The sequence below is a fragment of the Artemia franciscana genome, chromosome 19 (assembly GCF_032884065.1).
Source record: "Artemia franciscana chromosome 19, ASM3288406v1, whole genome shotgun sequence".
Taxonomy (NCBI): domain Eukaryota; kingdom Metazoa; phylum Arthropoda; class Branchiopoda; order Anostraca; family Artemiidae; genus Artemia; species Artemia franciscana.
The window spans coordinates 27982503-27998672 of NC_088881.1; the positions used below are offsets into that span (position 1 = coordinate 27982503).

At 34.9% G+C, this 16170-nt stretch overlaps 1 protein-coding gene across 1 annotated transcript in view; it reads right to left on the reverse strand.

Moving 5' to 3' along the window:
• LOC136039515 (RNA helicase aquarius-like) overlaps window positions 1-16170 on the reverse strand; it is a gene marked incomplete in the record, with an annotated part of 134775 nt that overhangs the window by 13046 nt on the left and 105559 nt on the right. The window contains 3 exon segments of the mRNA XM_065723311.1: window positions 2251-2518; window positions 6821-6981; window positions 12082-12206. Coding sequence (XP_065579383.1) covers window positions 2251-2518; window positions 6821-6981; window positions 12082-12206 — 554 coding nt within the window.

Genomic DNA, 16170 nt, shown 5'->3' on the forward strand with positions numbered 1-16170 from the left:
CAGCTCATGAGGACCAATCTATGTCTTTGAGGTTTTACTCCCAAGCTAAAGACTGTTGAGGGGAGGAGGTTTATTTTAAATTTGGGCTGAATAATGAAGATTTGAGGAACTTGTTGTTGGTAAGAGGGGATAGTTTGGATTTAGGCGAGAGAAGGAAATTTTTTGAGAAAGTTTAGGCTGGGGACTGGCCCCTATTTTTGCCCTATGTGTGGATGTGTGAATGAAAACTTATTTCTTTTTGTATCCAAGTGTGAAGAGCTGTCTGAGTTGCGGAATGAATGTTTTGGACGAGTGTTTGCGAGCAAATGCTGGTTAATTGAGCGGATGGCAGAGAGGAACGCATGTGCTATTAAACAGTTGTGTTTCGTTTAGGGATTTAGTTTCTTCGTTTAGGGATTTAGTTTCTTCGTTTAGTTTCTTCGTTTAGGGATTAAACATAGGGAGTCATGTTAGAGTGGACAGCTTGCTACGGTTTCAGGTTTTGAATTTTATTATGATTGTTGGTTAATATGTTGAAACTTGGCGTGTTTCTTTTTTGTCTTTTTTTTATCATTATCTAAAATTGTAATTTGTTCCTGAGCTTTGTTTGTAGCCTGTATTCTCTGTTGCTATGGCCCGCAGGCTTTTTGCAATAAATCTTATTTCATATATAGCGTACAAAGAAAGAGCCACACGCAAAAGCAGCCAAAGGAAAAGATTTTCACTTTTTCTAAACTTGCAACCTATTTTTGTTTCAAATTTACTTTTGTCGAAGAAATATTGAAAAAAAGCACTAATTACTAGAAAACTTGAATATTTGAACCTGAAAGCACCATTTTTTCTCCAAAACGCAAATAAAATTCTGATACGCTTTATTTTTCTTTAGCTTCAGCTTAAATTCAAATATAAGACGATTTTTCTTAGAAAAATTGTTATCTTTTAAAATCAAATGAATTTTTTTTTAAGCTGGCGAAACAGCCCACTCGGTCAAAAGGATCCCAAAAAGCTTTTTCACAAAAATTTTGATTTAAAACAATGTTTTTACATAAGTTATAGAGCCTTGCATTAGTTTTCGGACATAGTAAAGTTATGATATGCTCATTTTCAAATATAATTAAATAAAATCATAAAAAATGTAATTAATCAATTATGTCAATATAATTAAATATAGCCAAATATAGGATGTTACTACAATTGCATCAAGAAATGTATTTCTATGCTAACAACATTGAATATTTAATATTTCTAATAATACTGATTATATAATTATAAATAATAACATAAAAATACAATATAAATAATATAATAGTACAAGTCGGTAATATATGTATATAATAAATATGAAAACAACATTATTAAATTAAACCAATAAGAATTAAATTTGTGTTAAAATACAATTTTTTTGGTAAAGCCCCAAAACAGATGCCTAAATGTTAATCTGTAAAATTCATCTAACAGGATTAACTTAGGGGCAGGTACGTACACAGGAATTCGCTTCAGAGGGAGGACAAATCCTTCAAATCCCTTATTCTGTGAGAAGTATCAGAAAATCATGAGGGGTAAATCATGCAATTTCAGGGGGAGGGGAAGGACGGGCCCGAAGCATCCCGCATCCCCCACTGCGTACGCGCCAGCTTATGGGCTAAGGGTATGAATCTGATTTTTTTTTAATGTCATAACAAATTTAAATTATTGTTCCTTAATGCCAAGTAATGCCTTTTGAATTGCAACAGTCGCATCATCCTTCATCAAGGCTGTGTCCAGGGGGTAGGTTACCGAGTTTGACCCCTTCTTCCTCAAAATTTTGGTCAGACTCGTAAAAATGTTACACAAAGTTCATACAAACAAACTTTGAATACTTATACATCTTCTCCCCCGAACAAGTCCTGGATAATACCTCCCTGGATACGGCCTTGGTCAACACTATCGCGTAGACAACTAAAAATTTTGTGTCGTCAGATCAAATTCCCCCCCCCCCGTTTCAAGACACCTTGTTCCACCTCAACTTATTATAACCGAAATACAAGTTTTTTATGAATCCATGTAAAAAATCTTACAGGTAAACTTCCCTCGGAAAATTATATATATGAAAAAGTTGTCAATACGAAAGAGTGTTCTTATGAGGGATTAATTTCAAAAAAAAAGTTTTCTAGTGGAGGATAAGGTATGGGGCTAAGGGGATGAATCTGATTCATTTTTATTTAATTTTTTTATTTTAATATCACGTAACGCCTTTTGGATTATAACTGTCACATCCTCATTCATACATACCTTGCCCTAGCTCTTCCTTGAGCATCCAAGTCAACAGTTGGGACACCCAGTTTAACAAAACGGGTAAACAATGATTGCTCCATATTAGAAAATTTCTGGAATGCCATATTTTTGATAACAGGTGGTAACTGATGATGATCCCCAATCATTATCCATCGTTTCAATCGGTTGTAACCATCTTCTGGATTTTGGAGAAGAAGAGGAATAAATGTTTCAATTTCCAAAATTTGTGCTGCTTCTTCCATCAAAATATTGTCATATTTGAAACCTAAAAACATGGAAAAAAGTTTAATAAAAAAAGAGGTCAGCAAAAAAATCTGGTTAAAAGATTATAGAAATAAGCAGTCACTTTCTTGACTGTAATACCTCTAGTTTTTCTGCGCCCTTTCGTTTCCTAATTCCCAAGATTAAGTCAGAACACATCACTCACTCGGATTTTGGCTTAATAATTTTCATTTTTCTTTTACAGCAATTATGTGTTTTGGAACTGACGTACAATATAAAGAGGAAAAAAAATATGAATGTTAAATCATTTGATAGAGCTTGCTTACATAACTTATTTCAGACGAAAAAATATAATCAGGCTTAAACAAGTCTGAATTATTTTTTTTAATTCCATTTTAAAAAAAATCCAGCAATAATTACACACAAAACAACATATTTTATAATTTGTTTAGGAAGGGAAGGAGGGGCTTGTTAAGTAGCTGATAGTCTGTAGCAAATATTTTAAAAGACTTTACCCAGAGATCCACCTTTCAAGCCATATTTTAGCAGGTGAAGTATCGCTTTAGTATCTTTAAAATTCAATATTCATGCAAATTTATAACAAATAACAATAAAATCCAATTCCTGGATAACTTTGATAACCTTACACCGAGAGTTCCAAAATTTACAGCCCCACTTTACTTGATTAAAATTGCAATAACTTCTTCACAAATAACAGTTTATTACACGTCATATGCAACTTCTGGACACTCTAAGGACCTAACGAAAATGCTGCATTCAGTCGTGCCATGAACACGTACGTTCATTATACATTCATGAACACGTACGATAGAAGAGGTACGTTCATTCACAAGGATACAACAGTTCTCTTCCATGCCATGCACGCTTACCGTTCGGTTTTATTTCTAGGTTGATATAACAAGGGCCCGGGTAGGGACTTATCTACCAGGATTTGAGACGAAAGTTAAAACTATGTTTGTTAAACGTAAATTTAAAGAAACTTTTCGGGAAGAAAGTCTAATATATTTTTTTTCTCTTTTTCAAAATTCACTATATAGTGAAGTTCAGGTTCTTGTTATTATTCTGATTATTTATTTACTAATTTCTTCATCTTTGGTAAGCATACAGTATTCTGATTTAATCTCTCACTGCACAGACAAATATTTTATTAAAGTAAATTTGCTTAAATATATTTATTTAATTAAGGAGGATGAGTCACTTCTGCCAGAAGGAGGGCCCTATAGTGTCTTATTTTCTTTTGTTTTAATTTGCGTTTTCTCCAAAGTATTATTAGAACAAAGGAAATAGGCTAAAATAAATTATAGCCTATATCCTAAAAGGCTATAGACTAAAATAATTATCATTAATGGCATTTTTATTAATTTTTTTTTTAGTTTAATTGTGTCAAGAAAGAGACGTTTCAAATTAATAATAAACGATACGCAAAAAAAAATCCATACCAATAATAAACTAAAGAAAAAAATCCCAGCCATAATCTATGGATATACGACGGCTTGGAGAACCTGAGCAAATAGCTATGTAGTTTTGGTGGCTTTCAGAGATATTAAATAAAACAATCAAAAATTTAACCTAATAGACTGACTGAACCAACCGAGTCCAATAACTGAACAAAAAGACATACTCCTAATCAAGAAATTGGACTAGAAAAGCAGAAATCCTTGGATTGCAATTTATAAATACTTTTTTCAGAAGTACCATTGGGCTAACCTTTGGGGATTTCCCTTCCACATTAACTAAGATAAATAACTCTTTTTATGACAATTTTCGGGACACTGATCCCCCCCCCCTCGGATGTCTCAAGGTAAATACGATATTTCCTATGATTTATCTTATTTATTACACAAGTTACATGTATATATATATATATATATATATATATATATATATATATATATATTTATATATATATATATATATATACCATTGCAACTTCTTAAAAAAGAAGCCGTAACTTCTTAAAAAAATAATATTAAAGAGGTTCTTCAAATTATTCTATCAAAGTCAATTTTATTATAGATCTGAATTAATCTGTGAAAAATAAAATTAAATGAAACTGAAAAATTTAAATTGGTGCAATTGAAATCAAGGTTCAATTATACCAGTAATATCTCCAGTCCCTTTATAAGAAATAGTCCCAAGGAATCCCTGGAAATCCGGCCAAAATGCAGAGGCACAGTTCATGAAATTTAGGAGGATTTCCAGGGGGGGGGGGGTACCAACTTGATTTGTTAGGCATATCACAAAGTTAAACATATCTATTCAAATTAAAATTTATTATAAGTTTTAATTTACCAATGAAAACTAAAATAGATTATAATAAATGACTTGTAAGACTTTACTGCGAGGTCTTTGATTTATAGCCACTTTTTATGAGATAAAAATATTTCTAAAGAGTTTGTTAAAGAGAACTTTTTCAGTAACTTATTCTATTATAATTACAGAATACCGGGACCATGACCCCCCTCCCGCAACACCTTGAGATACTAAAGTTATCCCAGGACACTTTCAATTATGCAGTGCAATTGAAACTGAAAAGTTGAAATCGGTGTAATTGAAATCACCAGGAAAATCTCCCGTTCCTTCGAAAAATAATCTGAAGGAAGTACTAGAAATCTGGCAAAAACGCAGGGGCACCAATTTAGGAAAATTTAGGAGCATTTTCAGGGAGAGGCATTATCATATATATTTGTAAAAAATATTTCTAGGAAATTAAATAACGAATTCTGTTTTAACAAAGCAAAATCCTTTTAATTGGTGAGACATAATTTTCAATGATAAAATACGCAAAATTCCGAGAATTTGTGATCCAAAATCAAGCAACGATTTTCGCTTCTTTTACCAAAAGATAAGGTCTTCGAACTAAACATTATCCTTTTGTTTGGTGAGACACAATTTTCAAAGATAAAATACGCAAAATTCCGAGAATTTGTGATCCAAAATCAAGCAACGATTTCGCTTCTTTTACCAAAAGATAAGGTCTTCGAACTAAACATTATCCTTTTGTTTGGTGAGACATAATTTTCAATGATAAAATACGCAAAATTCCGAGAATTTGTGATCCAAAATCAAGCAACGATTTTCGCTTCTTTTACCAAAGATAAGGTCTTCAAACTAAACATTATCCTTTTGTTTGGTGAGACATAATTTTCAATTATAAAATACGCAAAATTCCGAGAATTTGTTATCCAAAATCAAGCAACGACTTTCGGTTCTTTACCAAAAGATAAGGTCTTCGAACTAAACATTATCCTTTTGTTTGGTGAGACATAATTTTCAATGATAAAATACGCAAAATTCCGAGAATTTGTGATCCAAAATCAAGCAACGATTTTCGCTTCTTTTACCAAAAGATAAGGTCTTCAAACTAAACATTATCCTTTTGTTTGGTGAGACATAATTTTCAATGATAAAATACGCAAAATTCCGAGAATTTGTGATCCAAAATCAAGCAACGATTTTCGCTTCTTTTACCAAAAGATAAGGTCTTCGAACTAAACATTATCCTTTTGTTTGGTGAGACATAATTTTCAATGATAAAATACGCAAAATTCCGAGAATTTGTGATCCAAAATCAAGCGACGATTTTCGCTTCTTTTACCAAAAGATAAGGTCTTCGAACTAAACATTATCCTTTTGTTTGGTGAGACATAATTTTCAATGATAAAATACGCAAAATTCCGAGAATTTGTGATCCAAAATCAAGCAACGATTTTCGCTTCTTTACAAAAGATAGGTCTTCGAACTAAACATTATCCTTTTGTTTGGTGAGACATAATTTTCAATGATAAAATACGCAAAATTCCGAGAATTTGTGATCCAAAATCAAGCAACGATTTTCGCTTCTTTTACCAAAAGATAAGGTCTTCGAACTAAACATTATCCTTTTGTTTGGTGAGACATAATTTTCAATGATAAAATATGTAAAATTACATATTTTTTTACACATCTACTTTGTTTTATGCGTATTCGTACACGTTTTTTCACGTACTAATACGTGTAATCGAAATTTGGTTTTTAAGAGTAGACATGACTTAAAAAAAAGAAGCAAAATATAAGGAATTATAAAAAAGAAATCCTTGAAGTCGTAATCCCCTCCCCCCTCGCATCTAGCATGCGCTAATAAAAGCATAACTGAAACTTTTACGTGTTTACCGTTTACATGTCTACACTACACTTAGTTTTTAAGAGTAGACATGACTTAAAAAAAAAACAAAAAAAAACAACAGAAGCAAAATATAAGAAATTACAAAAAAAGAAATCTTTGAAATCATGACCCCTCCCCTCTCATCTTGCATGCGTTAATAAAAGCACAACTGAAACTTACCAAGTTCAACAAGCTCTTTTCTTTTCAATGCAGCGTGAGTGCAAGTCATAGCAATGATTTTTGCTTCTTTTACCAAAAGATAGCGTGTTCGATCTAAACCACTTCTAAGCATTTCAAAGGCTCTGAATTCTTCAAGTTGTGTGAATATTTTCTGAATGTGCCTGTAAGTAGCAAAAATTAGACGCTGAACTTTTAATTTCAAAATTTATGATAATCTTTGAATGATCTTTTCCATAACTTTCCTGAATGCAGGGAGTAGAGACGTAGGTTTGTAAGAAGTGGGTTTTTCATGAGGTTTACCGTTTTACCTACTCAGCTTAACGGTAGCTTGTTTCTAAGCAGGCATTTAAACATCTTATTGTTTCTATTATATTAAACATCGATGTTTCGAATTCATACTTCAATATTTTTCAGAAATTAATCTAAGGGAGAGTGGGAGGAGTCTTATTAAAAGGAGGATTGTAAAAAAAAAATCTGTTGGACGATTACAAAATTAATAAACTAAACTAGCTAAATTAAATACATTAAAAGTAACAATCTAGAATACCTAAAATAGCAAACGTTAACGCACAGAATTAACGAAATAAAATATGCTAATTTTATCAAGATTGACGCATGTTTATCACACCAAACTAATTCCACATTCAAACATAAGTTTAAAGCATCATTCAAGAGTGCAGTGCTTTTAAATATTATGAATGTATACATAAAACTAAGATGAACAATATACAAATAAAAATCGTTTGATAAAGACAACCACATGTAACCAATGAACACTTTGCCGGACAGTAGTGGAAGTGTAAACACGGTGGAAACTCTCAATAAAAATTGAAAGTTACTGCTAAATGGAAAAGTATAACATCAGGTACGGCACAAATCACAAGAGGCATGAGGCAAGTCAGCCCTCTTTGTCCTCAGATTTTGAAACAAGCAATTACTAAGCTTTAAGGCTACATCTTGCCCTTTCTTCAACTTCGTGGCACCAACCTGTCTTATCTGGCGTATGGTGATGATATTCTTCTGCTCAGTAGATCGAAGGCAGATTTATAAATCGAAGGCAGATTAGCCAATAAGAGCCACCGATCACTACTACCCGAACCAGCCCCTCCAATAGCCGAACTCGGTTACAAAATAAACTTGTTCCCCCTAAAGTACAACCAATCGATACGCCAACTCATTTGTGCCTTTCTTCACATCAGTTTTTTAATGCTGAGTTGTAGTGTGTGATTTTTGTTTAAATGTATGATTTTTGTGAAAAAACTGAATTTAGCTATGCTACGATAGTTTTTAAATATACCGATCTCTGTCTCTCTCTGTCTCTCTGTCTCTCTCTCTCTCTCTCTCTCTCTCTCTCTCTCTCTCTCTCTCTCTCTCTCTCTCTCTCTCTCTCTCTCTCTCTCTCTCTCTCTCTCTCTCTCTCTCTCTCTCTCTCTCTCTCTCTCTCTCTCTCTCTCTCTCTCTCTCTCTCTCTCTCTCTCTCTCTCTCTCTCTCTCACTCTCTCTCTCTCTCTCTCTCTCTCTCTCTCTCTCTCTCTCTCTCTCTCTCTCTCTCTCTCTCTCTCTCTCTCTCCTCTCTCTCTCTCTCTCTCTCTCTCTCTCTCTCTCTCTCTCTCTCTCTCTCTTCTCTCTCTCTCTCTCTCTCTCTCTCTCTCTCTCTCTCTCTCTCTCTAGCTCTCTCTCTCTCTCTCTCTCTCTCTCTCTCTCTCTCTCTCTCTCTCTCTCTCTCTAAGATAGCCTGTATTAACTCGAGTGTATTTATCTATAAAATTTTTGTAACACTGATAAGCGTGAATTTTTAACCTTTAATGTACCAAACAGTGATTCTGTCACCCTTGGAAATAATGCAGTCATAGAAGTATCTGAGATAAAATATCTTGGCATAATGCGTGCAGAAATGATCAGTAAAACCAAGCAAGCTATCGTTAAGAAGAAGAGAAAGAAATCATTTAATAGGGAAATGACCAAGTAACAAAATATATGGAAACGGATAGCCATTAAGCTCTAGGGAGCCAATGCACCTAAAATATGACATAATTCCCAAGGAAGTTATTCCAATCCGTCTTTACCAAAGGAAATACATGGAAAGCGATTCCGGATCTAATTTCTAAGTTGCGAAAACTGTCTTTTTACGAAATAACTAATGATAACTTACTATAACTAACGATAACATTAACTAAGAATAACTAGCGATTTCAGGAGCGGCAATGGCCCTCCTGAAAATCGACGACTACAGAATAATTTTGAGGAAATCAAAGGAAAGAGGGCGAAGTAGAGAAAAACCATGGAAAAAATGTGTCTTGGTCTATGGCTGCCTGCGTTCCAATAGATCGTAACCCTTGACAGGGCCAATATGACATCTAATTTGCGACTGAATGACCTCTTTTCAGTTTCCCACAAACTTTTACTATTAAGCATGCTAAGTATATGAAAATATACATAAAAATATACTAAATTTACACTTTTCTCGCCTAGAGGTCAGAGGAATTTTCGACTCAATAAATTTGGTCTCATAGGTCCATGGAAAGCGTGGTGTAGAATCCATATAAGTTGGATGGTTAAATGAACCTATTGAGAAGATTTCTTCACTGGCTTTTATTCGACTACTAATTAATAATCTGGTGCGAGTTGTTTTTCTTTTTCCATGATCCGCTATAATCTTTTGATGATGGTGAGTTTTTAAGTGATATTACAGTTATAACTTCCTAAGTTCTTCAAGCTGTGTGATTTTTTTTTCTATATAAGTAAGTACGTGAGTAAAACGGCACTAAACCCTTAAGGTCCAAACCGACATTGCTGATCTACGTTTCGAGGTCCATCAGCCGATAAGTACAATAGGAGGTTGGGGGCCAGTCATCCTGTTCTTTCACACACCCTTCCTTCTTCCTTCCCCAGATTTCTCCAAGTACCCATTTTTAGAGGTGGGTTGACTCTGGCTGAGCTTACAGAGTCAAGCCACCGATCCCTGTCCCAAATCAAATAACTGGCCACGACAGGAATCGAACCCACGCCCTTCGGATAAAAGGGGTCCCAGCCCAGCGTTAAGGTAAGGATTCCCATATCTTTTTAGTACCTTCTTATCCTTCCCCCAACAATTCCGTAAATTGGTGCCCCGGTATGCACCTGTAATAAGTAAAGATCCTGGGCTTACATAATAGTGTTTGATTTTCATTGTAATAAGCCCTTGCCATTGTAACATTAATCTCCAATTCACATTTCAAAAATAACTGTAGGAAATTATTCAAACGGAGAATTGGTAAATAAGACAGGGTAAGATAGAGACCATCGATGCGTCTCCTTTGTCGCAAAACGGAAATCATTATAAAACTTCAATTCTTAAAAATATATTTAAAAGATAAATTTTTCGGTATTATCATCAGGAAAAAACCCCCGTTCTGGAAAATACTTTTTTTGTACCTTCACCTTGAAGTAGGTACAAGTAGGTTCCCTGATTGCATATCTATCATCTACAGAAACATAAACACTACATTTATAAGTACAAGTAGGCGATTCGGGGCGATTCAGGCGACTCGTGGTACTGCTAGTAGGTATTTTCCCAAAGTGGACTAACCTAATGAGCTTTGAAAAAAAAAAGTCTATCGAAGATAGACCTGCGAATATAGAATAATATTGATACCATAAAACACAGCAATGACGTTTATAGGTGAAACACGGATTCATAAAACTTAACAATATATATATATATATATATATATATATATATATATATATATATATATATATATATATATATATATATATATATATATATATATATATATATGTATATATATATATATATATATATATATATATATATATATATATATATATATAATGTATATATATATATATATATATATATATATATATATATATATATATATATATATATATATATATATATATATATATATATATATATATATATATATCGACTTTGTAACGGCATTTGACTCGGTGAAGAGAAACGCTATCTGGGATGCAATAAGGGATGATGGAGTGCCGGAAAAAATTGTCCGTTTAATTAAGACTTATTACGAGGGAGCGATGACATTTGTAAGAGCAGATGGAGAAATCTCTAAAGGACTATCAATTGACGAAAGAGTGCTACAGGGTTGTGCCCTATCGCCCATTTTATTTAACTTTGTCATCGACCAGATCATGAAGACCCTTGACAAATACAAAGGTGTGGCAATCAGTCGAACAGTATCAATAACAGACCTTGATTACGCCGATGATGTTGATATCTTGGCTGAGTCTGTAACAGAAGCACAGCTCATGATAGACGACATTACTTCTAGATCCCTTGCTACCAGACTAAAGATCAGCCAATCAAAAACAAAATCAATGCGTACCTCTGGGCTAGATGAAACTCCGATCACATTAAATGGCGTCCCAATCGAGAGGGTCCAGAATTATGTACTCCCTATTACAGAGAATCAAGCATACGTCTGGTCACTAGAGACTATCAAAATTGCTACTCTATAAATAATCGTGTAAAAGCAGCCACAGCAGGATTTAATTTGAGCTCAACTCGATAGTAGTTTTCACGAATATAGTAATCCGGAAGACACAACCAAAAGACATTAAACCATGCTTGGAAACCACTGCTTCTACATCAGTAACACTTTCAGTTATGCTCTTCTTCGCTCTTCTTCCTTACTTTTGTTACAATTGCCTGTGTTCTTCTTATTCTTCGTCTCTTTTTATATTTTTTTAGATTTATGGTCTTTCGTTCTAGAAAGTATAGCACTATTTTACTTTTTTTTCGTAGTGCTCCGTCATTTTCTTTTTTCATGGAGACGTGTTTTCAATATATATACGTTAATATGTAACACTACAACGATGTTTAAAGATGAAGCACAGATTCATAAAATTAAACAAAATATATACACCCCAAACTACTTTGGGGTTTTTAGGTCGACAGATGACCTAAAAACATTAGATAGGTAAATTAAGAGCAGCATAAGTAATAGCATCTCAGGCAGTGGTTTCTCAGTAGCCAACGAAGATTGGCATCTCTAGCAAGTTACGCACACCCTCAGGAATCCTACTTCACACAGCGGGTATCACATTATGTATAAAAAAACTAGATCGGTCCCCTAAATTGATTCTGATCCCTAACACTGTAACTATGGCAGTGTGATACGGTTATAAGGACATGACCAAGCAATCGGGTGTTAATACAAAATATCTTACACAAACTGATTCTTGTAGAAGATCAGGTCTTAATAAATATTAGAAAATACGAAGGGGGTTACCTGAAACAGCCTTCGGCAATATCCATATCTTCATCATAGATTTTTCCTTTAAACAACGGCTGTGGAGCGTTAGCAAAAAATACTGTAAATGGAAAATTATTCGCAATGTCCTCAACAGAAACAACCTAGGAACAAATTATAATCATTAATATGATGTAAAAAAAATATAAAACATTACATCGAAAGATATAGCGAAAGTATGAATTGTCTTGCTAAAAGCATGATAATACTAACATCATATGTTTGAGATTCAAGTTAAATATGAGAGGGGGGGGGGGATGACACAAAAACCGAATGAACTTCAAAAAATATAAAAATTAAAATTTAAAAAAATTTTAACTCGAGATGTACAACAAAAAATGCACTTTGTACTTTTTAATTATAAAGTCGGCAACTAGAATTCTTTAAGTAAGACTTTCGCAGCGTAAGCAAAACTTGAAAGATTTCTAATTCACTCCACATGCCCCGTCCTTTCTAAGTGATTAAATGAATTCTATGTCGCCTAGTTTTCCTTTTCCCAACCCATGAGATGACCTTCCGAAATACTTAATAAAGTCCAGTTCAAAACGTCAAACAGTTTAAAACAGTTCAAAAACGTCTGCTCCACAATTGTAGGCCATTAGGCCAACACAATAGGCCGAGAAAACAGCCAATCAGCGTGGAAAGATCTTGGCTCTATTCCGGGAGTGAAAAAAAAAATTTCTATTGTGACCACGTGTCTATATAGGCTGTGGTGTCTAGTTTTGACGCTGCGCCAATTAATGTCGCGACGATAGCTTTGTGTTGCTTTTGAAAAATGTTTTCGCAACTGTTTATAGGCAGTGACACAAAAACCGGATGAGCTTCAGAAAATATAAAATTTGAAAAACTTTCAACTCGAAATGTACAAAAAAGTGCTAAAAGATACTGAAAATAAATCAGAAAAGGGGTTTTACCTTAAAATGTAGTAAAAACTAAAAAAAAATAACAATACCATAAAATCTTAAATTTGCGACTAAGATAACTTTTATGTCATAAAAATTCGTTCTAAGTCAACTTAAATGTTGTCTTAGAAAAATTTTACAATTTTCAAGGCTGAAAACGAAACTTAGGACAGTTCCGATAATTCATAACTATCGCAGGACAATTTTGATGTTGTATTGGGCCACCGTCACGGTGGCCCAATGCAGACACCCACCGTGGTCTGCCATGGCCCAATGGTCTGCCGGTGCACCGTGGCCCAATGGTGCAGTGACGGTGCACCGTCACTGCAGACACCCACCGTGCAGGCTCCGCCACGGTGGTTGACAAATATAGCATCATAGATAAAAAGTAGGTGATATAGTGGTACCTATGTGTTGAAATTAATTCCATTGAAGTGAGAATCCTTTTGGTCTTATTTTAGCGCATGATTATCGCTTGAAAAATGGTCTAAGAATTTGGATTAAAAACCAATGGCCAACAAGTCAACTGAACATGTAATGGGGAAACGAGGAGATTGATTCTCAGTGGATATCTACGGAGTTACACTTTGTACGTTCACAGAAATTTTTCAAAGCTAAAACTAAAATTTTTCGAAGCTAAAAATTAACGTTTAGGGTTTTTTCCTAAGTATCTTAAGACAAATTTAATGTCATAAAAATTCATAGTCATTTATGAAAAATTGAATTTAAAAAACTGAAAATGTACAGGAGAGGTATGTTGTGCCTCCGTTTTTCTCAAAATGCAACAACAGCCCCTCCTACAGAACGCATTTTCACGAAAAGACCCCCACCAAGATTCCGTCATCCTCATGCAATTTCCCAACCTTGCCTCCTTTTCACTGTTGTACCTCCAGAATGAAAAGACCTTTGTCCCCTAGATTACAACTGGCAGACCTTAAGGTCGTTTAGCTATTACGATCAATAAAAAGTTGACCACTTCTTTGTTAGATTCGAGTGATATTTATATTATTGTTGAGCTAGGATGTTTTGTATTGTTATGAATTTATATACCGACTAATTACCATTCCCATACTTCTGATACGAAGTTTGCATCAGCTTGTGCGTCATTATCAACGATTCTCCATAAAATTCAAGCTACCAACAGGTGGCTTGTCATCTGTCCTGATTTCAACACGAATTGAATTACCCTTTACTGTCACTTAAAGAAATGTTTCTGTCGTCACTTCCGCTTGGAAAACCTGTCCCACCTAAATCTAAACCTTTCTCTTATATTCATAACTCTGGGTCAACCTCAAACCTCGATTTTGTCCTGTCTGATCATCAAGAACTTAAATCTACCACTATTACCGTCGTTTCAGATGACATTCTATCAAGCGACCAACTGCGCCTCCAGTTCAACATTTACATGTCCCCTTCATAAAATAAAACAGGACCCAGTTGTTTTACAAAAGTATCATGAGATCAGCTAGCCCTTTCTGCCTTTTGTCTACTTCACTGACAGGGGACCCTCTAGACCTCGAGTGCTTTCTAGGTGAGTTGACGCATGCTCTTAAGGTTGCCTCTTCTGCATCTGTACCTCCGATAAAGGTCAAAATAGGGACACAGAAACATACTTGGAAAGAAGATGATGAATTGCAAGATACCAAGCACCGTCACAAGTTTTGGTTTCAGATTTAGGCTGACTCTGATCGTCCTCGCTCAGGTGTAATTTTTTCAATTGTAAGTCAACCAAACACGATTTCCAAATGCTCTCTGCCATTGGAAAAATAGCCAAGTTCAAACGGCAACACATGAGATAAAAAATGATCCCCAGCAAATTTAGAGGAGAATTTCAAAGCTGACATCCTCCAAGTTCCTCCTTGCAATGTTCCTCAGTTCCTTCTTGCAATCTAACCCTATTGATTTACGTCGTGGGAAGACATTTTTCTTCGCTTTTATCCGACGATCGTCCTCCGGTTGAAGCTACCTATAAACACGATCTCCTCCACCATATGTCAAAACTTGACCACTGAAGAAACTTTGTCATTGTTACACCTTCAACTGTCAAGACCCAGATTCATCTAATGAAACCTGGTAAAGCCCCAGGATACGATGGGGTATAAACTGGGCACCTCCTATACGCTACCCCACTTTTTATACGGTATTTATCACTACTATTTCAGGCTTGTATTTCTCATAATTATATTCCAACTGCTCTTTCGGAAGGTCTTGTTACCCGTGTCTTAAAGAAGGGCAAAAACCCAAAGATTTGTGAATCGTACGGAACAATTACTATTTGCTCCACAATTGGTAAGCTTTTTGAATAGCTGACCTTCCAAGAAATAAACACAAAGTGCGACCATGGGGACAACCAGTTCGGGTTTCACGAAGGCTTGGGTGTGTAAAACACGCATGAAATTTTTTGGCTATTCTAGACCACTATAGGATGTTGAAAAAGAACCTGTGTGAGGGTGTGCAATCGACGTTTTAAAAGCGTTCGATTCCACTATCCATTCACATACAATTTTTTCTCTATTGAGAAGTGGAATAAACCCTTTTCTCTGCCGTCTCTTGTGGAATTGGTATGGTAATGTGTCCGTACGAGTGTGGCTAGGCAGTCAGCTGAGCAAATCCATCACCTTTCAGACAGGTGTGAAAAGGAGATCTATGCTTAGTCGAGCTTTTTTCAATAGTACCATCCGAACCAATACTAAAAATATTCTTCCTTTTCTAATTGAGCTCTATGTTCATGTCAGCCACCTCTCCTACGCAAACGATATCCTTCTACTATCAGATGATCTCCAGGTTCCCCAAAATACAGTTCATACAGTTTGCCATGGTCTCAATGGGATTGAGCTTCAAGTTGCCTCCTCTAAAACTGAGCTTCTCGTCTACGGTTTGTCTCAACAACGTTCGTTACTATCAATGTTGGATTTAACTATTTCTGCAACGTCTTCTCTGAATTATTTAGGTCTCCCGTTTTAATAAAATATTAAAACTACCAACACGGTTGTCATCTCAACGTTTAAAGAAAAGCTTAGAAAATTTTACAGGCTGCTTGTTCGAGTTAGATTCAGGCTCAGACTCGAGTCAGGCTCGAGTCGAGTCAGGCTCGAGTCAGATTCACAAAATATCCCTGGGCAAAACAACGGTTTTTTCGCATTACAAGTCTTCTTCTTGGTCCCTT